Source organism: Gopherus evgoodei, chromosome 1 (assembly GCF_007399415.2).
Source record: "Gopherus evgoodei ecotype Sinaloan lineage chromosome 1, rGopEvg1_v1.p, whole genome shotgun sequence".
Taxonomy (NCBI): Eukaryota; Metazoa; Chordata; order Testudines; family Testudinidae; genus Gopherus; species Gopherus evgoodei.
The window spans coordinates 196057140-196082394 of NC_044322.1; the positions used below are offsets into that span (position 1 = coordinate 196057140).

General features: G+C 41.5%; 1 protein-coding gene across 14 annotated transcripts in view; it reads right to left on the reverse strand.

The window, feature by feature from the left end:
• The window catches only part of PHLDB2 (pleckstrin homology like domain family B member 2), a 158371-nt gene that overhangs the window by 49898 nt on the left and 83218 nt on the right, over window positions 1–25255 (reverse strand). For all 14 annotated transcript variants that reach the window (XM_030581847.1, XM_030581939.1, XM_030581922.1 and 11 more), the window contains 3 exons: window positions 18168–18554; window positions 14226–14369; window positions 13209–13346 (listed from right to left, as the gene is read on the reverse strand). In XM_030581847.1, the coding sequence (XP_030437707.1) occupies window positions 13209–13346; window positions 14226–14369; window positions 18168–18554 (669 nt within the window). The remainder of the gene's footprint in view (window positions 1–13208; window positions 13347–14225; window positions 14370–18167; window positions 18555–25255) is intronic.

Sequence of the window (25255 nt, forward strand, 5' to 3'; positions counted from 1 at the left end):
GCCTTCAAAGCTGGGCGGCGGGAGAACGGTGGCTGCTGGCCAGGCGCCCAGCTCTGCAGGCAGCACCGCTGCCAGCAGCAGCACAGGAATAAGGGTGACAATACCATACCATGACACTCTTTTTTTCTGCTCTGCTGCTGGCGATGGCACTGCCTTCAGAGTTGGGCGCCTGGCCAGCAGCTGCTGGTCTCCAGCTGCCCAGCTCTGAAGGCAGTGCAGAAGTAACAGTGGCAATATCACAACCCCCTACAATAGCCTGACAATTTCCTTTTGGGTTGGGACCCCCAGTTTGAGAAATGCTGCTACAGGGTAAAAGTACATAAAAGACCAGATTTCTCAGTCTGTGACATGTTTTTCATGGCTGTGAATTTGGTGGGGCCCTAAGTATAAACATCAAAACCACTTGGGAGTTTAAAGGAACAATATGACAGCAAGGGAATCGCCCTGGCTAAGAATAAAGACAAAAGACTGATTCACTATATCACAGTTTGGAGAAGACACTCGGCACCCATTCACTGAGGAGGTATGCCAGTGTGTAGGGGTAGTTTATGAAAGATGAGGTCCTGGTTCCTTGGGGAAGCAAATGCTGCGAAAGACTGAACTTTGGGGTGAGAATTGACTCTATTAGATAAAGAAGGTAACTATTAATAAAGTGTAGGCCTTAGTTCATGTTTTAGTATTTTGTTTTGCATGCAACTATTTGTTTCCATCACTTTCACCTGTTTCTATTTGGGTCTCTATTCTTTCTTAAAGAAATGTATTTTTGTTTTACTATACCTGAACTCAAGTACAAACTGGGGTACACGCTTCCTTTGGGAATGGATGATCTGGGATTTCTCCAGAGGCTGGATACCACAGGGGGACACTCTGAAGGGATTCTGGGGCTGAGATGCATCTATTGTCAACCAGCAGGACTGGTCCCAGAGAAGAGTGCTTGAGTGACTGACAGACTGGTTGTGTTAGGGATCTGACACCCAGGTGGCATAGGCAAGCCTCCCTCATGCAGGAGGAGGTTGTCAACAAGGTGACTGACAGCCTCGGGTGCCCCGAGAAGTGTCACAACACTATATAGACATGTATATGCTCCCAAGGGGAGCCTCACCCTGTCCATAAAATAAAATTCTTAGTGGCACTGCGTTCTAACTATTTCAGTGGAAGGAGGACGCTCTGCTTTTAGTGACTTGCTATCAGTAGGGCTATAACATCTGTAGGGAATTTGTCAGGATATATTCCACCCCCCCCAAAAGTCAGCCTTAGCCCTCCAACTAGACAGCAGATGGGGAACACATCCCTTGACGGTCAGACAGTAAAGGAGGCTAATGGAAGAACAGTGAGACAGGGCTGAATGTCAGCCTTTCTAGTGTTTCTAACATATTGCCAGTTTCCCAAAATTGAAAGCACTTGCAACATTGTGGCTGGATTTCATAAAACAAAGAGGACTGCTTGACATTCTGAGAACAAAAAAACAAGGATGGAATGAAGCAGACATGTTGTTTGTTCTTCCCTCTGTACTTTCCCCTGTTTCTTTACGGCCTGTTTCCCACACTCTTCTGTCTTAGGAGAGAAGCACAGTTGTGGATGAAAGCTGGCACAATTTAATTACTAATGGTTAAGGCTGTCACTCAGACACTAGTGGTGAGGAATGATAAGTGCCTGCCAGACATGAAAAAAGGAACATGATACAAAAGAGAAAGCCATTTGCTTTGCTTTTCCAAATACTTCTTATGGTGGAACAAGGGCTGTTTCTCATGCATACCATAACAGATGGCATACAGGAGGACATATTGTAGGAGGGGCTCACTCATATGAATCAGGAGTTTTCTATCAAATGCCGCAAGCATAAAACAGCTACAAAGCTAAGCAATTCTGTATTAGACTAAACAATACTGCTGCTTTAAGTACAGCCCCACACTAGCGGACATCAATTTATTTTTTTTAAAACATCAAGTTTTTTCCAGTTTGTCAGCATTTTAATATTCAGTACACCTTAAGAACTTCATATCTTCCAAAAGCTGCTCAATTTTCAACTAATTTAGCCTAAAATATCCTTAAAGTATTATCCCCATTTCACCCATGGAGAAACAGAAAGACGTTGCAACATGTTGACAGACACACAGCAAGGCAACGGAGAACTGGAGTTCCTAAACTCAAACTCTAAGCATGCTTCCTCACTGATTAAGAACATCTCTCTTTCTGGAAAACACCACCTTCAATAGCACTCCCAGAACAGAACAAGTAACAGTCTTCCTAGCTAACCATAATATTCCCAGCAGCACAAAATGTTTTAAATACAAAAACTTCAAAATATTGGACAATCTTAACACATACTGGTTGATGACAAGAGGATACAAAAGAACAGGTATCCTTCTAGTAGTACAACCCACTGTTCAATTTATTTTCTTTATAGTTGTCTTGGAATGAACTCGAGGTTTCCAATTTTCCTTTATCACCTATAATGATTCTTTTCCCCTACCAGTATCCTCATTGGTGCCGGACCCTATTCACAGCCTTTATAGACTTCAGCATGTTTGTTACTTTTAGGTGGTAACCAGTAGCCTTGTATCATAACCTTATTCCCAGATTCTGGACCTTAGCGTCCAAAATTTGGGGGTTAGCATGAAAACCTCCAAGCTTAGTTACCAGCTTGGACCTGGTACTGCTGCCACCACCCAAAAAATTAGAGTGTTTTGGGGCACTCTGGTCCCACTGAAAAACCTTCCCTGGGGACCCAAGACCCAAATCCCTTGAGTCTCACAACAAAGGGAAATAATCCTTTTTCCCTTCCCCCCTCCAGATGCTCCTGGAGAGATACCCAGACACAAGCTCTGTGAAACTACGCAGAGTGATTCCCCCTCTCCGTTCCCAATCCTGGAACAAAAGCACTTTCCTCTTCACCCAGAGGAAATGCCAAATCAGGCTAGCAATCCAACACACAGCTCTCCCCTTGATTTCTTCCTCCCACCAATTCCCTGGTGAGTACAGACTTAATTTCCCTGAAGTAAAGAAAAACTCCAACAGGTCTTAAAAGAAAACTTTATATAAAAAAGAAAGAAAAAATACAAATGTTCTCTCTGTATTAAGATGATACAACACAGGGTCAATTGCTTAAAAGAATATTGAATAAACAGCCTTATTCAAAAAGAATACAAATCAAAGCATTCCAGCACTTATATTCATGCAAATACCAAAGAAAAGAAACCATAGAACTTACTATCTGATCTCTTTGTCCTTACACTTAGAAACAGAAGACTAGAAAATAGAACTACTTCTCCAAAGCTCAGAGGAGCAGGCAGACAGACAAAAGACTCAGAGACACACTTCCCTCCACCCAAGGTTGAAAAAATCCGGTTTCCTGATTGGTTCTCTGGTCAGGTGTTTCAGGTGAAAGAGACATTAACCCTTAGCTATCTGTTTATGACACGCCCCCCAAATTGCAGACAGTGGGGAAGCTCACTGGCGGCAATTTCCTTCTAGAACTTGAAAATAAACAGATTAATACAACACATGCACCTTTACATATACTACTAAGTATATAACTAACAGACTTTTACATTTTAAGAACACTTTTTAACTACTGGATTCTGGGAAACTTTCACGGGAGAGTGCATCAGCAACTTTGTTAGAAGCTCCTGTGATGTGTTGAATTTCAAAATCAAAATCTTAGAGAGCTAAACTCCACCGAAGAAGTTTCTTGTTGTTCCCCTTGGCAGTATGAAGCCACTTTAGTGCAGCATGGTCAGTTTGTAGTTGGAACCGCCGTCCCCAAACATATGGGCGTAGCTTTTCCAGGGCGTACACAATGGCATAGCATTCCTTTTCACTGACTGACCAGTGACTTTCCCTCTCAGACAGTTTCTTGCTGAGAAACACGACAGGATGGAAGTTGTGATCTGTTGCTTCCTGCATGAGCACTGCTCCTATACCACGCTCAGATGCATCTGTGGTTACTAGGAATGGCTTGTTAAAGTCCGGGGCCCTGAGCACAGGGTCAGACATGAGCATCGCCTTAAGCTGGGTAAAGGCCTCTTGACACTCATTAGTCCACTTAACGGCATTTGGCTGGGTCTTTTTGGTTAGGTCGGTTAATGGGGCAGCGATTTGGCTGTAGTGTGGTACAAATCGCCTGTAGTATCCGGCCAAGCCTAAGAAGGATTGGACCTGTTTCTTTGACCTTGGGACAGGCCACTTTTGGATAGCATCCACCTTGGCCTGTAGGGGGTTTATGGTTCCTCGACCCACCTGGTGCCCCAGGTAAGTCACTCTGTTTTGGCCTATTTGACACTTTTTGGCCTTAACAGTTAGTCCTGCCTGCCTGATGCGCTCAAAGACCTTTTCCAGGTGTAGTAGGTGTTCGGGCCAGGAGTCTGAAAAAATGGCCACATCATCGAGGTAGGCAACTGCGAATTCTCCCAGTCCAGCTAGTAGACCATCTACCAGCCTCTGGAAGGTGGCGGGTGCATTTCGAAGGCCGAAAGGAAGGACATTGAATTCATACACCCCCGCATGGGTGACGAATGCTGACCTCTCCTTGGCAGGTTCATCTAGCGGTACTTGCCAGTACCCCTTGGTTAAGTCTATTGTAGAGATGAACTGGGCACGTCCCAACTTTTCCAATAGCTCATCGGTACGTGGCATTGGATAGTTGTCCGGACGAGTTACAGCATTTAGCTTACGGTAGTCCACGCAAAAGCGTATTTCCCCATCTGGTTTGGGTACCAGAACCACTGGAGATGCCCATGCACTGGTAGATGGGCGGATTATACCCATCTGTAGCATGTTCTGGATCTCCCGTTCTATAGCAGCTTGGGCATGAGGAGACACCCGGTAGGGTGGGGTTCTGATTGGGTGAGCATTACCTGTATCAATGGAGTGGTATGCCCGTTCAGTCCGTCCTGGGGTGGCTGAGAACAATGGGGCGAAGCTAGTGCACAGCTCCTTGATTTGTTGCCGCTGCAGACGTTCCAGGGTGGTTGAGAGGTTTACCTCTTCCACGCCACCGTCTTTTTTTCCGTCGTAGTAGACATCGTCAGGCCACTCAGCATCATCTCCCTGGACTGTAAACTGACAAACCTGTAAGTCTCTGGAATAGAAAGGCTTGAGAGAATTAACATGGTACACTTTAGGCTTTAGTGAGGAATTGGGAAATGCTATGAGGTAGTTTACAGCTCCCAGGCGCTCTTGGACCGTGAATGGCCCTTCCCATGATGCTTCCATCTTATGGGCCTGTTGCGCCTTCAAGACCATAACCTGGTCTCCTACCTTGAAGGAACGTTCTCTGGCATGTCTGTCATACCAGGCCTTTTGCTCTTCTTGAGCATCCTTTAGGTTCTCTCTAGCAAGGGCTAAAGAGTGTCGGAGGGTGCTTTGTAGGTTGCTTACAAAGTCCAGAATGTTAGTTCCTGGAGAAGGCGTAAACCCCTCCCATTGCTGCTTCACCAACTGTAATGGCCCCTTAACCTCGTGACCATACACAAGTTCAAATGGTGAAAACCCTAAACTGGGATGTGGTACAGCCCTGTAGGCAAACAGCAACTGCTGCAACACTAGGTCCCAATTATTGGAGAATTCGTTGATGAATTTTCTTATCATGGCCCCCAAAGTTCCATTGAACCTTTCCACCAGGCCATTGGTTTGATGGTGGTACGGGGTGGCAACCAAGTGATTCACCCCATGAGTTTCCCACAGTTTTTCCATGGTCCCTGCCAGGAAATTAGACCCTGAATCTGTAAGGATGTCGGAGGGCCAACCTACCCTGGCAAAGATGTCTGTTAGGGCCAGGCACACAGTGTTAGCCCTGGTGTTGCCTAGAGCTACTGCTTCTGGCCATCGGGTAGCAAAGTCCACTAAAGTCAGTACATACTGCTTTCCTCTGGGCGTCTTTTTTGGGAAAGGGCCCAGAATATCCACAGCTACTCGCTGAAATGGGACCTCAATTATGGGGAGTGGCTGGAGAGGGGCCTTGACCTGGTCTTGAGGCTTACCTACTCTTTGGCATACCTCACAAGACCGGACATACTTGGCAACATCCTTGCCCATCCCCTCCCAGTGGAAGGACTTCCCCAACCGGTCCTTGGTTCTGTTCACCCCAGCATGGCCACTGGGATGATCATGGGCTAAGCTTAAGAGCTTCTCCCGGTACTTAGTTGGGACCACCAACTGTTTTTGCGGCTGCCATTCTTCCCGGTGTCCACCAGAAAGAATTTCCTTGTATAAAAGTCCTTGGTCTATAACAAACCGGGATCGATTAGAAGAGCTGAGAGGCGGTTGGGTGCTCCGTGCCGCCGCCCACGCTTTTTGAAGGCTGTCATCTGCTTCCTGCTCAGCCTGGAACTGTTCCCTTGAGGCTGGGGTCACCAGTTCCTCCTCAGACTGTGGACTTGGGCTTGGTCCCTCTGGAAGCGATGTAGGTGATGGGGTTGTTTTCGTTGCTGGTGAACCGCTCTCCGCTGGTGCACCTGAGGGTATTTCAGGCTCTGGCTGAGCCTTTTGGGTATGGCTGTCGTGTGCTTCTGCCAGTTTTGGCTCGCTGGCGCCCTCTGGCGTTGAGTTTGAAGATGTGGTTGCACTTGCTGGTGCTGGTTGCTGTTCCAGTTCCGGGCCTGGGACTGGAGATGCTGTGGCTGTTTCAGTGGTAGGCATGGAATCCGGGTCCACTACCTCTGTCTGGGTCTCTGGTAACACAGACGGGGCCTCTGTGGACGGCTCAGGAACAGGAATGGGTCTGGAAGCTTGCCTGGTTTGGCTACGGGTAACCATTCCCACTCTCTTGGCCCACTTCACTTGGTTGGCCAAGTCTTCCCCCAGTAGCATGGGGATAGGATAATTGTCATAGACTGCAAAAGTCCACATTCCTGACCAGCCTTTGTACTGGACAGGCAGTTCAGCTGTAGGCAAGTCTACAGCTTGTGACATGAAGGGGTAAATGGTAACTTTGGCCTTTGGGTTGATGAATTTGGGGTCAACGAAGGATTGGTGGATAGCTGACACTTGTGCCCCCGTGTCTCTCCACGCAGTAACCTTCTTTCCGCCCACTCTCAAATTTTCCCTTCGCTCCAAGGGTATTTGAGAGGCATCTGGGCCTGGGGATCTTTGGGGTGATGGTGGTGTAATGAATTGCACTCGCATGGTGTTCTTGGGACAGTTGGCCTTGATATGTCCCAGTTCATTACACTTAAAGCATCTTCCATCTGATGGGTCACTGGGCCGAGGTGAGTTACTGGAGACTGGTGAGGTTGAAGAGTAGGGTATCTGTGGCTTTACTTGGGTGGTATGGAGGGTCTTTGGCTGTCCTCGGTTGTAGGGTTTATGGTCTGTGTGCCCCCTGGGGTAATCGTTCCCCTTGACAGTAGCTTTTTTGCTTTCTGCCAGTTCCATCCATTTGGCTCCAATCTCCCCCGCCTCAGCGATAGTTTTGGGATTTCTATCTTGTATGTACCGTGTGATGTCTTCAGGAACACCATCCAAGAACTGCTCCATTTGTATGAGGAGGTTCACTTCTTCCAAGGTTTGAATGTTGTTTCCTGTTAACCAGGCCTCATAGTTTTTTGCAATGTAGTAGGCGTGTTTGGGAAATGACACCTCTGGTTTCCATTTTTGGGTTCTGAAGCGCCGACGGGCATGATCTGGGGTTATCCCCATCCTGTATCTGGCCTTGGTTTGAAAAAGTTTATAGTCATTCATTTGCGGCTTGGGCATTTCAGCTGCCACCTCTGCTAAAGGTTCACTGAGGTGTGGCCTTAATTCTACCATGTACTGGTCTTCGGGGATGCTGTACCCAAGACAGGCTCTTTCAAAATTTTCCAAGAAGGCCTCGGTGTCATCACCTGCCTTGTAGGTGGGAAATTTCCTGTGCTGGGGAGCAATAATTGGCGCCGGGTTGTTAGGGTTGGCTGGCACATGCAGCCCAGCTTTTGCCATCTCCAGTTCATGTTTTCTCTGTTTTTCCTTCTCTTCATTCTCTTTTTGTTGTTTTTCCATTTCTTTTTGTTGTTTTTCCATTTCTTTTTGGTGCTTTTCCATTTCTTTTTGGTGCTTTTCCATTTCTCGGCGGTGGGCTGCCTCTTCTTCTTCTTGCTTCCTTCTGTGGGCCAACTCTTCTTCTGCTTGCTTCCTTCGGTGGGCCACCTCTTCTTCTTCTAGTTTTCTTTTGTGTGCTGCCTCTTGGGCTGCCTGTTCTCTTTGGAAGGCTGCCAGTTTGAGGCTTTCTTCCTTTTCTTTTATCTCCATCTGTCGCCTGTGTTCAGCGTTTTTGATTTGTTCTTCGGCGTCAATCTTTGCCTTAGAAGTCATGGTTCCTGTTTTCTTGTGTTGGGGTGCCCTCCGGTGTTTATTTTCTGAACTGCAGGCTCTCTGTTGCCTCCTGAAGTCTGCCTAGCAACAGTGCTTTTTTCCTTTTCTCTCTAGCTAATGTTCAATGAAGGGAAACCAGAAAAACCACTTTATTTGCATGCATATAAGTGCTGGTACTTGCCTGCTAATGGGAGGGCTATTGCATGACAAAAGACCCTCAACAGTCTTCTCGCTTAACATGCAAACCACAAACTGCTAGAGAGAGCAGAGAAAAAAAAAATTCTCTCTGGTTCCCTTTTAAAACCAAACTGTTTCTCTCTGCTAAAAAGCCCTTAGCAGAGAAAAGAAAAATATAATATTCCTACTGGCTTCTGGATTCTGTCTAGATCCCACTCGCTGCTACACCATATCATAACCTTATTCCCAGATTCTGGACCTTAGCGTCCAAAATTTGGGGGTTAGCATGAAAACCTCCAAGCTTAGTTACCAGCTTGGACCTGGTACTGCTGCCACCACCCAAAAAATTAGAGTGTTTTGGGGCACTCTGGTCCCACTGAAAAACCTTCCCTGGGGACCCAAGACCCAAATCCCTTGAGTCTCACAACAAAGGGAAATAATCCTTTTTCCCTTCCCCCCTCCAGATGCTCCTGGAGAGATACCCAGACACAAGCTCTGTGAAACTACGCAGAGTGATTCCCCCTCTCCGTTCCCAATCCTGGAACAAAAGCACTTTCCTCTTCACCCAGAGGAAATGCCAAATCAGGCTAGCAATCCAACACACAGCTCTCTCCTTGATTTCTTCCTCCCACCAATTCCCTGGTGAGTACAGACTTAATTTCCCTGAAGTAAAGAAAAACTCCAACAGGTCTTAAAAGAAAACTTTATATAAAAAGAAAGAAAAAATACAAATGTTCTCTCTGTATTAAGATGATACAACACAGGGTCAATTGCTTAAAAGAATATTGAATAAACAGCCTTATTCAAAAAGAATACAAATCAAAGCATTCCAGCACTTATATTCATGCAAATACCAAAGAAAAGAAACCATAGAACTTACTATCTGATCTCTTTGTCCTTACACTTAGAAACAGAAGACTAGAAAATAGAACTACTTCTCCAAAGCTCAGAGGAGCAGGCAGACAGACAAAAGACTCAGAGACACACTTCCCTCCACCCAAGGTTGAAAAAATCCGGTTTCCTGATTGGTTCTCTGGTCAGGTGTTTCAGGTGAAAGAGACATTAACCCTTAGCTATCTGTTTATGACACCTTGACTTCAATTAAATTACTCAACTGCTTAAAATTATACATATACTTAAATATCTTGCTAAATTGAGCAGGGAAGATGTAAAAATTTATGGAGTTATTAATCTGTCTGATTCTTTAGGCTTTGCACATTTTCACTGCAGCACAAAAACAGTAACCTGAATTTTAGATCCAAAGGAGACTGGACTCTCACCGTTAGAACTACCACAGTGTATAATTTTGTTTCTTGCAGTCCCTTTTAAAAGATTGGCAGACTGGCATCTTTTCCTTGGCTCAATTTCCATAATCCTTACAGTACAGATTTGGCTCTGAAGAGCCAAGTTTCAAATATCCTGGCATGTGTGAGATGTTTTACTTTTTGCCCCCAAAATACTTTCACAAAATAAAATGTAAGGTGTGTTATCCTCTGCCAACCACTCCCTGACTTCTGTACGGAATATGCTCGTGAGGAAATGGACAGGAAACACTATGGATGATAAGAGACATCATTCCAGAGTATACATTTCAGCAAGACATGAGAGGGGATAACTCTTCACTCCTAAAATTTATGTTGAAGTCTCTGGGCCACTTATTTCCAGGCAGCAAAGCCTTTCTGCCACAACTTCTATTAATCAGTGCCAAAGTTCACGAGCACTGTCCTTTTGTCATGTCCACCTATTCATTATTTCATTTTCTTTTTCACTAATTTTCATCTCTGCTTTTTCAAAATGCTTTAACTTGGTTATGCGTAAACCAAGTCGATGATGGAATTCCATTACATATGACAAAATTTATTTTCACATCTGGATAATTCAACATGGATAAATACAGTTTTATACAATTTTCATAAAGACAAAAATCACTCATAGACTGAGACAGAGTATGGCAGGTCTCCATCTCAAAGTGTAATTCAGAGGAAGCTGTCATTGAAAATAGCGCAATGGAACAGAGGTGCTAATTCAGCCTTCACAATTGTGTCACTATCACATAAGTAGAATGCAGACATGGTCTTTCCAGTAAACAGCAAGTTGGGGAAGCGGTATGGGGCAGGGGGGAGGCAGGAGAGGGAATGTTTATTTTTTGTACTTGTACAGTTTGGTTCTATACAAAGAAGCCAGGTTAAAATCATTGTCAAAATCTGTAGTAAAGTTCTTTCCCAGGAAGCATGAAGCTACAACCAAGTATCAAATTGCTTTAGCACTCCCAGGCCAAGACAGTTCCAGGTCTCTTTCTTTGTCATGGGTGGGTAATGGACATTTTACATTCTGGAGCACTAACACTACTTGTGCCTCACAAGAAGATGACTATTGTTGTTGGGGATACCCAAGTAGTCAGAGAGTATCTGTGGTGGCCAAATTTCTAACACATATGCTTTAGGAGGAAAAAAAAAAAAAGCCATGGAACCTTTAATGATTACAAGGGGTCAACAGATGGCACCGGCAAGCACCAAACTGAGCCCTGACACTATTTGGGGAGGTAGGAGGGGGCATAAGTTTAATACTGCCTCAGAGGAAATATGCTGAATCGTCAGCATCACTTTAGGCAGCATTTGGGAGGGGAGGGAGGGCAGAGAAGGGGAAGGGTGTTTCCCATCCAACTATAGGATAGTCAAGAACTTGCTTAGCTCATGAGATATTCAGAGAGTGTAATCTTACATAAACAGAACTATTAAACAAGATACTGAAAATTATTTTTTCAGCTAGTTAAAGAATTATATTTATTTGCATTACATGCCCAATCTTTTTTTGTTAACTTTTCCTTCCTCCTCCAAAATATTACAGCTATGACTTTATGACATTTTACTTCACAATTTGCATGATGTGATTTTTTTTTCTTTTTTTAAAACTTTCTGTTTTCTTTAAGCCTCCCACATCACTACTGGAGGAGATTTGTATTCTCTCACTTACATTTTTTGTTTTTAATATAAAAAACTTCAGACTTTGGCAAAGCCATGAGTATGAGTACTGAAAGCATTCTGAAAAAAAAAATTAAATCCATTTATAAAGGTACACTCAAGACAAAACTAACTAAAATATTTTAAGCTATATTACTAACAGCATCTTGCATTGTAAAAAACTAAATATTTTAAATAAATTTACTTTTCAAACAAGAAAAGCCTCTGTAGGCAGCTTGTTTACTTTCTGCTTTGCACTGAGCTGGAAAATTAAACCAGACTTGCCATTCACGCTTGCTGATTAGCATTCACATGTACAATGCTGCTATGTTTTGATTCACAGTTCTGTTAGGGAACATTTAAAAGTGCTTCAAAATGTAAAAACGTAGAAAAAATAAGGATTAATTTCTATTTGTCATAAAGTTTGAGATTAAAAGAGAACAAGTATATGAGAGAGAGAGAGAGAACATTACTCAGACATTGAATTTCTATCTAGTTAACCAAATATTTGGGGCTCACACAATACAGTCTGAGAATCTAAGCTCCCTGGCAGCATCCCTTTAAAATAAAGCTGTTTGCAGAGCTGTAACTTACCACCATTTCACCTGAAGCCTGGCCAATTTAGACAGGTCTTTGGCCAATGAGAAAAATGAAACCTATTAAACTGATTTTATGCTCAAGTTAAAAATATGACTAAAGAATCTGCAAGTTGAGCATTACTAAAAGTTGCAGCAGCACTGATATATAAAGTGAGTGCAGGCCTGAGGAAGGAAGCAGGTAGGGAAGCCTAATAAAGTTTAAGCATATTTACATGTGTCACTTCACAGAACAAGGAGGCAACAGGATTACTCTCTGTGTAACTTTAGTGAGCATGCAGCTGAAATGTGGAGTTCAGGCTCAATACATGACAGACAGCAATGATGTGGAAAGAGTTCAGAAAAAATCAACAAAAGCTATTAGGAACAGTAGGTTTTACTTAGAAGGAAAGTTTACAAGAACTAAAAATGTGTCATTTCTGTAAACCACACAAGGGGATGGTGAAAGGTTCATGGAATAATTGCAAGGAAGCCTGTTTCAGGCGATCATCCAAGGAACAAAATCTAAAACCAAAGGAACAGAATCAAGTGACTAAAGGATGGAGAAGAATTATTTAAAGTAGTTCCAGGGAGACAGTTTTAAACTGAGTTCTGGGATGAAATTAAGAAAAGACCAGTTATTGGCTGAATATCCAGAAAAACTTCCTGACAGTTAGATATAATAGGCTGTGAAATGGTCTTGCAATAAAAGACATGCTGACTTGAAAACACACTAGACAAGAGCTTAGAGGAAGCAATTCTTCTCTGGCTTGATGGGGACTAATAGGTCTTTTCCATTTTGGGTATCTATGATTTGTATTTGAGTTATGTCAGTATTGCACAGAAGTAACTCTATTAAAAAATATTTGAAAGTTATGACTACACACACTAAAGAACTAATTAATTAATTTGCACATGTAGAAAATTCTTTGTAGATTGCCAAAATTTAAAAAGTTAACAATTTCCAAATTGAATGAACCTGCATACTTGTACTAAAAGTATACATTATTAATTTATTTGGACAGCTGTCTTATTTATCATTCCGCAACAGTACAAGCTCTTGAGATATTTTCTACCATATATAAATCAAGTAACCTGCCTATAGCCAGTGCATGTTACAGAGCTCCTCCTTTATGTTAATAATTTGAATATATTTTTAAGATCAAGGACTAAATAGCCCAAAATTTGTGAAGATAACTTTATTTACCTTTGTCTTTTCACCAATAACATTTCTCTCCAGCTCAGCTATTTTCCTGTTCAGATGATCCAATATTTCCTTCTCTTTCAGAAGTTCAGTTGTTTCAGATTTCTGTTCCCCATCCAAAAGAGCACATTCCATATCCAGCTAGGAACACAAAACATTTCTCAAAAGCAGTCCATCTTACAAAGAACTCTTCGTACACGTTTTTTGTTACATTTTAAAAAGTAGTGTTGATGCCACCAAGCATGAGCTTCTACATGTTACAAAGAGATTACAAATATGTAAAAAGGAAAACCTCACCATAAAATATTGAAACATAAACCAACAAACCAACTTTTAAATATTGTTTGTTCAGCACTTATTTTTTAATTCTCCTCTTCTTTGCTTCCTTCTGTATGATACTGTACCTGCTACTTGTGCCAGCCTCTGCACTAACCACTTTTGGAACAGCTGCTTCTTTCCTGTTGTTACTAATTAGAGACAGGACAACTTAAGGCCCATACAGCTGGTTTGCAAGTGTGAGATTCCAGAAACCAACAGTGCGTCATAGTCTTGCCAACACAAGGGTGAGGAGATTTAAAAAGAAGTTATCTCACATCCTTACCCTTTAAATGGCTACATGAGATACAATACTCTCAAGTGAGACAAGATACTCAGATGAATCCATCAACCATTCAATAATCAGGACTATTTTAATTACATTTAGGAGCATAGTAGTTAGAACTAGAAAAGGCCAAATAGATCGTATTATCTAGCCTCCTGCAAGGGAAGAAAATAGTCCCTGTAGTACGGAAATATCAGCTAATATGATACTGCACTTAATTTTGGCCAAAAGGCAGAGGATTTAAAGGCTATGTAGATACATGAGACTCTTGTATATATATGTGTATATATATATATGAATATATATATATACACATATAAAACAAGATGTGTGCATATATACAATTTTAGCTATTTAATGAACATGACATTTAAAATCAAAACATGTGAAAAGAGACAGGAGACCTCATTTCTTGATACCTCTCTTGAAGATTCATCCATCTGATCATTTAACTCTTTGATCTTCTGTTCAAGTTCCTCTAAGTTATTCAGTATTGTTATGTGTTCTTCCTCCAGTCGACCAAGCTCCTGCCCTCTTTGCTCATCGCTTGCGCATTCTGGTGTCTGTAATTAGTCATTAGGTGGTGTTTATTAATAAAATTCCAAAGCAGTACATTTTCTCCTTCCTCTCACTCTGTGTTCAACTACTTTACACAATTGTTGCATTTCAAGAGTTCTCCTTTTATGCCTGCTAATTGACACTTCACTTGGAAGCATTGGTTACTGAACTTCATACTATATAAAGTCTTTTCTCATTAACTCTTCTTATTAGCTATATTCTTCAGACACTTCATACATCGTGTTATTTTGGTTGTAATAACACAACGTTCTCTCTTACTAAGTAAAACAGATACAGGAAGATAAATTTCTCCTTTTAAAGTATACTGCAGTTCTATATATAACAAAAACCTGGATGTTACAGCATTTCATAAGCAAGTGTCAAAATGAGTGGTTTTTGTAAGATGGGTGCACAATTAGCATGGCAAACCATCTTTAAAATCTCTCTCTCCTGCCTCAATTATTTATTGGACAATTATGACAGATTTAAAAAGTAGCATTAAAGATATTTTTGGAGTTTATTTTACCCAGGAAAGCCTCGTTCTGAAACAGCAGCTAGTTTTTAAAGTGTTCCTGCAAATTATCCTGTTTTCTAAAGGCTGACGCAATAGGGTCAAATTACTTTTTAAGGTCACTCATTCATTGTCTCCAGACAGAATTAGAATCAGATCCTGGCTCTCAATCCCTTGCTTTAACTGCTAGACCATATGGCCCTCTTCAAAACCCAGTGAAGCTCATCTACCTAATTACTATTCTGAGGGCAGACATTTTAACAGAAATTAATGTGCAAATCTGACCTTGATATTTGAGAACAATGAACTGCATTTCATTAACACTCAGGTGCCTGTTACAGCTCTTCTCTTCCTTTAGCAGAACACACTTTACCATGAATGAATGGTATTCCTTACTTAGTAGTGCTAGTAATCCTATCAGGAAAGCCTCTGTTTGTCTGGTATCCTGTTTGGCTAATGGTGACATATCATCTTCAATTTCAACTTCCCAATAGAGATTAAAAGTAGGATCTTTCATTTATGGAAAGAAAGTAAGTCATGAGTATGGAAGGGTTTCAAGAGTATAATAACGTGCACATGAAGTGTTTTAATGTAAATTTCAGATAAAAGAAAGGAGAGAATCAATAATATTAAGGTGTAGTTACAGGGAACTGGTTTCTGCTTAAAATACCCTTATTTCTAAAGGCTCGGCAGAAAGACTTTTAGAGAAGCATCCCTCTTTTTTTCCTTTAAAGTCAATGATATCCCCTTTTACCTATATATGACCAAAAACAAGTCAACACAGAAGATACTTACATTTAAATGCAATGAAGTGAATGTAGCCCTTACTACAAAGGGATAAGGAGAGGAACAGAAAATATATGAAAGCTACCATCAAATACAGGAGCCACCATCAAGCACACAATGTGAAAAATCCCCTACTATGAGGTGATGATTAAGATGACTAAACTGAAGAGTTGCATCTTGACATCTTCTTTATTTTGAGAGTCCTTAAAGAGTTAGCACTGAAATGGATTAATGATGATCTAGTTATACTGTAACTGACTGGATATTCCTGTTGCGACCTGATATAATCTATCTCAGGATTTCTCAAACTGGGGTTTGCAGACCCATGGGGGTCTGTGAGAGTACTCCAGAGGGTCTGCGAGTCATGTCTAGGCCCACCAGCCCCGCTGATCAACTCCTCCTCTCCTCTCCCAGTGCCTCCTGCATGCTGCGCAACAGCTGTTCGGCGGTATGCAGGAGGCACTGGGAGGGAGGAGGAGGAGCGGGGATGGGGGGCGTTCAGGGGAGAAGGTGAAATGAGGTGGGGAAGAGGAGGGCAGGGGTACAGCGGGGGCGGGAAGAGGTGGGGCGAGAGTGGGGAAGGGTTGTAGCCCTGGGTGGGACTGGGTGGGCCGTGGCCAACCCGCTTAGCATCCAGCCCCACCCCCTAACCCCAGCTCTGCTCTGGCCCCAGCACTTGCCCTGCTCCACCCACCTGCCCAGAGTTCCTGCCGGGGAGCAGAGTTGGGGAATGGAGGCTTGTCCTGCTCCACCCGCCCGGTGCTTCTGCCAGGCAGCAGGGTCGGGACATCAGGGCTTGCCCTGCTCTGCCCACCCAGTGCTCCAGCCAGGGAACAGGATCAGGACATGGGGGATTGTCTCGTTCCACCTGTCTTCCCACTTGGTGCTCCTGCTGGGGCCAGGCAGGTGGGCAGAGTGGGGCAAGCCCCCATGCCAAAACCCCATGCTCCGGCTGGAGCACCAGGTGGGCAAGCGGAGCAGGGCAAGCCTCTGTGCCCCGACTGTCTTAAAATATAAGAAGCCAACAGAAACATTTCCATTACAGTGGACATTTTAGGGAGGAAGGAATGAGAGATGATTCTAATTCTTTCCTCTTGTTCTGGCCACAGGCCTGACTGCTTGAACTCTGACAACAAAGTTGGTTGGGAATTTTTTCATTAAACATGTTTTGATCAGAAAATTCTCATTCATCAAAACCAAAATGTTTCATGGAAATGTTTCGATTTCAATTAACTTTTCTTGATAGACAGGCAGGGGTCTGACAGAACCAGGGCTCTCAGGGCTTCCAGGCTGCCTGTTCCATGGCAGAAACTCCTACAACTCCAAAGTCCCGGAGGGGAGACCCCTGGAGTCTGGGGGTGGGGAAGGATGGAGCTTGTGATTTCATTTAAAAATAAAACAAACAGAAAAACTTTGATTTTTCTGAAACAATTTTTTTAAATTTCCCTTCTGCAGAAAATTTCTTTTTTCAAAATGATGGAATTTTCCATGAAATGGAAATTCTGAATTTCAACCAGCTCTACATGAAAATAATTCTAAATTAAATTTGCTCTTTTCATGCAAACTGGTTACAGAGCCACTGAAAGTTACAACATGTATTCAGTGCAAAGGAACTTACTAGTAAAACTAACTACAACACAAAAATGTAGAAGATTAGCCTATCACTGTTCCATCTGAAGGAAAGCTGCCAAAAGGTAAACAGACATAATGAATAGCAAGATATTAATTTGATTTTTGAATTGTTAGCTATTAGTAACATCACTAAGGACATTATTTTATTTTATTAAAAGGAGCACCCTTTTAATTTACAAGACTGCACTGTGAAATGAATGGGGAATATTCTGAAGCAGTTTCTTAAAGAGCAGTAGAATTGGAGAATATCCTTGGACAGATTTTGTGGTGTATGAATAGGTCGACTGTCACAGTATACTTCACAAGAAGCAGCATGTTGATTGGAGCAATGGCTTTGTTCAGAATAAGAAAAAGGGATGGGGGAGTAAATTCAGCCAGGCGATTCTTTTCTGCCCCCTTTAAAACTATTCTGGTTCGCTGTTCAGAAAAAATCTGGTGATCTGAGAGCAGGCAGAAATCTCAGTCAAGGGGAAGAGAAAAATTACGTGATTTTCTCCTCTTTTGGCAACAGACCTGAATACTTAAAACAGTAAGTCTCCACATGACAACAATTATAAATTAATTTTGCTCATGAAACTTGAGCTGTCTACAGGACAGTTGAAATGCTACTTATTTAAATCATTGAATATTGTTATTTACCAAGCTCCCTCTTCCTGACAGTTTATCACTTGGGAAAAGTACTTAAAATAAAGTTTTCATAGCAAATGAAATCACCAATATTTCAATTCATACTGGACCAAAACAGTTGTACTGTGTGACTAAAACTTATCTTTAAGCCTTTTTCTTTGTGATTTCCACCATGAAAACTGAATTCAACTGGAAGACTTCAGCCAAGGGTTCCCAATATGTGATGTTCACTTCTCAAGAATCTTACCTTTGGTATGATACTTAGGTACGAAGATTCATTAGAACCCTTCAAGAAGGCAAAAGAAGCTAAAGTTGGAGTCTTCATATTGTCACTGAAGTGTTCATCAGCTCTAATTCCTCTAGAGGAAAGGAAAGTGGAAGCACTTCGATTGAGATTACTACTACACTCTGAGAAATCAGAATCACTTGCTGACGATTTCAAGTGGTTTCTAAATCTTGCATCTGGATTCATCTGAGAATCTTCAAATACAGAATCTTCATCTGACAGCTGAAGTTTTTCAAGTTCTTTATTAATTTTTTGAACATCAGCAACAGCGGTAGCAGCAGCAGGATCACTATCAGGTTTGGAATATTCAGCACATAAATTGAGGATGGTCTCCAGCCGCTGTCGCTCCTAATAATTGAAACAAACAGTGCTAAACTTAACATACAAATTTCAAGCAAAGAAAATGCCAAAGCTACACAGAGGTTCACTATTTTTTTAAAAGTCATTACATTTCCTTATGTGCCTTTACCAGTCTAGGGATAAAGTATTATACATGTTTATACATATACATAAAATGATGGTGTGGCAGAGGAAACAAAAGTTAATGAGGCAAGTAATCCTAAAATTGGGAAATAATTTCTTTAGAAAAGAGTTTAATGTAAAATCAGTGTAACAGTAAACACTGTAAAACTGTATGTGTGTATATATATATATATATATATATATATATATATATATATATATATATATATATATATATATATATATAAATGTCATATAAAAAGGGATTTAAAAAACAACTGGGTCAACTTACTATCTAAAAGATGTGTCAATCTACTTTGTACTTTTGGCTATGCTCCTCCCAGAGATTAAATTATTACACTAATTTTACATAGAACCAATTTACACAGAAGTCATTCCCCTTTTTTAAGATTTCCTGTTTCATTAACTTTCATTTCTCCCTTCTTCTCCACACTCCCCCACCAATTTTGTAAGTTGCTTTACATCTGGAGACATCCACCTTTGATCCTTAGGAGGTTAAGAAGGAAAATAATATGTCATGACCAAAGGTTGACCAAAATGGAACAGAACCTAAAATGGGGTTATTGCTTTGCCAGCAAACTGTTAAGTTATAAAAGCTCATGAAGGAGTCACACCATTTTCTTAACATTGAGAATATGAACAACTATGACAGACTTCAAGCTGTCATGGCTCAAGCTATTGTAGAAATACTTAATTCCTCAGAAGTTTTGAACAGCTCTGAAATATTTTTAAAAATTATTAGAAAGCAAAACCAGATTTGTAATGCTATATATAATTTCTTTTAATATCAAATTCAGAACAAAGTTACTAGATTTTTAAAAATATACTATGACTTAAGTTCCTTTTTTCTTTTGTTAAAAAAAGAAGGAAAAAAATTTAATTGGAAAACTGGTTACCATAAGCCTACTTAAAGATATTAAGACCTCATTAAGGTAGCTTCATGTTTTGCATTAATACCAACACTAATGAATAAGGTTTTTGTACATTTTTCATTTTATCTCTAGGAAACATTTCTAGACTATCACCCAGAACATTTAAAAACAATAACAACAGCAACAACATCTCTTCTGAATCTCCCTCCTGCCAGAATTGCTACAGGCTTATTCATTTTCCAAATTCTTCCTGGCAGTAAATCCAAAATCAGATTTTGCAAGATAGCTAACTTCTTGTAATCCTATCTCACTTGAGTCAGCAGCAATTAGAAATAAGAACCAAGTAGAAGAGTTAGAGCAAGACACTCTTTCCGGTTTCTCTGAAGCAAACTATGAGTGTAATAAATCTTAAGACAAATTAACAAGTACTTAACTTTTAGTAGGATTCAATGAAGGATTACAGAATTACATGGATAAGAGCATCCACAGTTAATGTTAAAGAGAACAGATGTATGTATTTTTTTAAAAAGATCTAAACCTTCCTGTTTCAGGGCATAAGCAACAGAAATAAGACAGAAATTTTCCTTTTGGGTAGCTTATTCCAATTTGTCCACTATAGAGCTTCTTGCACCATCCTCTGAAGCCTCTGGTACTGGGGCCATTGTCTGAGACAAGCTGTTGGACTATATGGTCCACTAGTCTGATTTGATATGGTAATTTTTATACATTCTTCAATAAACCAGGTGGCAGATTCAGCAGATAGATGTCAACTCCAAATCTATGACACCCCACCCCACCAAAGTCTCCAAAAGGCCTCCATGCAACTATCCCCAAGCTTCTAAGTCTCTACTTATTCCCCTAACAGGTTCATCCTCCTTTCCTCCAAGCTGCTACCTTTAGGGCAAGCAACCCAATCCCTAAAACACTGCGCAACGGCTGGCCAGGGACTCCATCATTTATGTATCTCTTGCCGTTGCCACTGAGTGAGGCCTAGCCCTTTGATACTATTGTCATAAGAGATTGAAATGAGGCAGACAATATTAGAACATACAGTCCCATTCCCCCCGCAATGACAGGATATATTTCCTGTCTCCTACCTCATCAATACAGGACATACCTGATTCAAAACCACAACATTTTATCTTCGTTAAGTATCAGAGGGGTAGCCGTGTTAGTCTGGATCTGTAAAAGCAGCAAAGAACCCTGTGGCACCTGTTATAGACATCTGTTAGTCTATAAGGTGCCACAGGATTCTTTGCTATCTTCATTAAAAGGCTTAGGGGAGCAATGATAAACTACCACTTTGTCAGCTGATGGGAGGCAGGGTTATTTTGGGTATCTTTACAAGTCTTAACAATGCAGAAAAACACTTGGGGAAAAACACAAATTAGGGCAAAAATCTCTCTGACTTTTCAGAAAGTTTCTGATAAACTTCTATATTTGAAGACACGTTATAGAAATACTTATGTCCAGTATCAAAAATAGTGTCGTTTGCTGTCCTCCCTACTGCACAACTAAGAGGGGAATAAGTTATCTCATTTCTATTTCAAAATGTGCAGCAGTGTATTAAGAGGCTTACACACAGGAACTACTGTCTGATCCTATTTCGTGTATTCTATTTTCATCACTTTGTTTGCAGCCAACTTCTTCTAGTTCCAACGCACCTGCATTCACCAGTTCAAGCCATAAATTTTTAAATCAACTGCCAAGCCAAGAAAATGTCCCAGCAACTGAAGCGATAAAGGAAGTGGTATGTGGATAAAAATGTATTAAACTAAATTATGCAAGGAATGTATCATACTAGCTTTAAGGTTACAGACTACAGAAAATATTAAAAATGCCAAATTGGATTGTGCTGTTTTACATTTGATTCATGAGGCTTCAAATCAAGACTTTTAAGCCTTTTTTCAGTACATTTTCCCTTTAAGTTTCCTTTCTACTAGTGTATACCATTTGCCTGTGTTTTTAACCCACCATGCCTAGAGCACTGCGCGGATACAAAATGTATATCAGCGGATGTGAATATCTGCAGACAGGGGTGGCTCAAGGTATTTTGCCGCCCCAAGCATGGCAGGCAGGCTGTCTTCCGCGGCTTGCCTGCAGGAGATCCCCGGTCCTGCAGATTCAGCAGCAGCCTGCGGGAGGTCCGCCGAAGCTGCGGGACCAGTGGAACCTCTGCAGGCATGCCGCCAAAGGCAGCCTGCTTGCCGCCCTCACGGCGACCAGCAGAACGCCCCCATGGCTTGCCGCCCCAGGCACGTGCTTGGCATGCTGATGCCTGGAGCTGCCCCTATCTGCGGACATAAATCAGATATCTGCAGAGTTGCAGGGCTCTAGCCACAATGAATGAGACCAGCAGGGTCACGGCCAGTCACTGAGCCAGAAACCATAGTGGCAAAGGCAGCAGCATGTTGGGCTGCCGCTCGCAGGAGTCAGCAAGCGGCAGTGCTGCTTTTACTGATGCAGTTCCTGGCCCGGTTGCTGACCACGGCCCTGCTGATCTTGCTATTGTCGCTAGAGCCCTACAGCTCCACAGATACTCACCTTATATCCACAGATAACAAATTTTGTATCCATGCAGGGTTCTAACCATGTCATCTGCTGTGAAAAGTGATGTGTATAACTCTAGTGCCTATATTACACTAACACACACGCCATTGTTAGCACTGATGAAGCTATACTGGATAGTCATGGCAACCACTTCAGCCAGTCCTCTTTTCTGTGAATCTCATTTACATGCAGGTGTATGAATTACATAAATGCAAAATGGTGATGTCAGATCAAGATATCAGGGCAGGGCTTGCAAAATCCACTTGATGAGTCATCTATAGCAAGTAGGAAGCTTTTCACGGAAAGTGCCATTAGCAGAATATAAGATTCCATTAATAAAATATATAGAAATAGAGTCTATACCCCTAATTATTGACAAGTTAACATGAACCAGATATAATCAATGCAACAATGCCTACCGCTGTTAGCAGGCAAGATTGCTCCAATGCCTCTGATATGCTCAGAGCTTTACCAAGCAGCAGCAGCAGAAGACTGAAAACTGACCAGGGTTCCCACCATTACTCTTTAGAACCTTGTGAGTTGCAAAGAAACTAACAAGAAGCTTATCAGCCTCCTGGTGCATCAAGCAGCAAGAGTATGTGAATTGGAGCTATTCAAAGGGGAAAAAGACTCAAAAAGAGAGACTGAGATGGGGTAGAGTAGTAGAGAGACACCTCCTCCTCCCCATCGCAGATCCAGGAGCTTATGGGAAACTGAAGACAGAAACAGCAGAGGCTTCTTTAATAGAATTCTAGGAACGTAGGGCTGAAAGAGGTTATCTAGTCCAGCTCCCTGTGCTGAGCCAAGAACAAGTGAACCTAGATTGTCCCCTAACAGGAGTTTTTCCCATCTGTTCTTAAAAACCTCCAATGATGGGGATTCCCCAGTTGGAAGTCTATTCCAGAGCTTAGCTATACTTGTAGTTAGAAAGTTTTCCTAATATCTAACCTCCTTGTTTTAGATTAAGCTTCTCAATTCTTGTCCTACCTTCAGTGGAACGGAGAACAATTGATCACCGTCCTCTTTATAATAGCTCTCAATATTTCTGAAGACTTATCAAGTCCCCTGTCCTCCTCACTAATCATTTCTCAAGAGTAAACATGCCAAGTTTTTTTGACCTTCCCTCATAGGTCAGCTTTACTAAACCTTTTATCATTTTTGTTTTTTCTCCTCTGGACTCTCTCCAGTTGCAACTTCAAAACACTGTCTGACCAGAGTTTATAGAGTGTTAGCACAAATACCATCAAATCTGTCGACCTGAGCTGGTAGGCTTACGTCTCAGGTTCCAAAATGCTGTGTAGACATACCCACACACACACTCTCATAGTGGAGGGGGCAAAGGTTAGTTAAACAGAAGAGCACTATATGGGGAAATGGCAGAATAAACTATTCCAGAATAGCTCTCCATGTGGACACTCTAGTCCAGAATAATCACTGCACTTTGTGGGCACACTATTTATTCCAGAATAAAGTGATTTTTATTTTGGAATAGTATGTCCACATGAGGAGCTATTTTGGAAGAGCTATTGTTTATTCCATAATAGCTACTCGGGTCAATTTCCCAGTGTAGACAAACCCAGAGAGAAAGCTCTTTTTCTCTTCCAGCAGCCAGGAAAAGGATGGGGGAATTGGAGAACAGACACTAGTTACCCAGCAAACATGAAGCTCCTGAGCAGAAAGTACACTTGCCAGGAATCCTAGCAGCCTCACCCTCCCAACCTTTTTTCTTTTTTGAAAACATTTTGAGGCAGAGGCTGAGATTTTCACCAGGATATTGCATTTTGCTCAGATTGGTGCCTTCCTTCCCTACCCAAACACACACACTTGCACTTCTTTTTCATATCACACTCTGGCTAGTAGGAGTCCAAAATTATTCAAGCCCTCGTATGGTTCCATATGTTGATCTCTGTGTAAAAACAAAGTAACTCAATTGAAATTGATTTCTATTCTGGCCTATAGTGCACCTTCTAATTAAATACAAGGCTGGAGAAACTAAGCTATGTGTGTGTGTATGTGTACATATAAAGTTAGAGAGAGAGCAGGAAAAAATAAGTTAACTGCTTACATTTATTTAGGTCTGTTGAAAGAGATCTAAAGTAAGGTCATCCTTAACACTTCGGATCATTAAAGATTCTACAGTACTATTTTGCAAAAATAGGGGTGTTACTTAAGATGGAAATTCACCAGGATACCAAGGTTAATTACATCCTGTGTATCTAAAACATCTAGTGGCTTCAGCCTGATGTGTGGTATTTGTTCCTGTATTAAATGCAACTGCTCTTAAACAGCTGCCCTGTAACACCACAAAGATTGCTAAATATAAACAGTGGGAGAAATTATCTATATTTAGCCTTCAGCTACCTCACAGCACTGTTTGCAAAACTTAACTAACTAATGTTTTTTACATAATGCTTCAATATCCTAAGTGATAGATTAAATAAAGTGATTGAGATTTTCAAGCAGTATGGAAGATTGAGCCAGAGATCTTCTATAAAATTTAATTGTAAAATTAATTATAATTATTTTTAATGGATGATATGTGAGTGAATCCCCTGTACTGCTTTCAAAGTCCTACCTGTGTTTATTTCTTTTTAACTCACATGAACACATCACATATAAATATGATGATGCCACAAGCTTTCTACATTCAACCTAATTTTGTATTATTTCCTACTTACAGAATAAACTTTGACCATGCTTAAATGTTCAGCAAACTGAGAAAAACAAGTCTCTTAAAACATGTTCTCCTCCAACTCCATATTCATATTGCTTGTTAATTCATTGCTCATTTAAATTTACATTCCCAATTTCCAGAAAGGCTGCTTGACGCATAAAAGTATGCTTTACAGATCCATTCCAAGAGATAGGCTGTGGACAATATTTTACATAATTTCAAATAGTAATTTTTAAATACATGGCTCCACCTATAGGTAAAATATTGTACTGCCTCTAAATCAGCACTAGACAATCTCCAACAAGGTTACAAAGAGCCCTGTGGCACCTTATAGATCAGAGGTCGGCAACCTCTGGCACGCTGCTCGCCAAGGTAAGCACATCCCTCACCCGCGCCGCTTCCCGCCGCCCCCATTGGCCTGGGACAGCGAACCGCAGCCAGTGGGAGCCATGGTCAGCCGATGTGGCAGG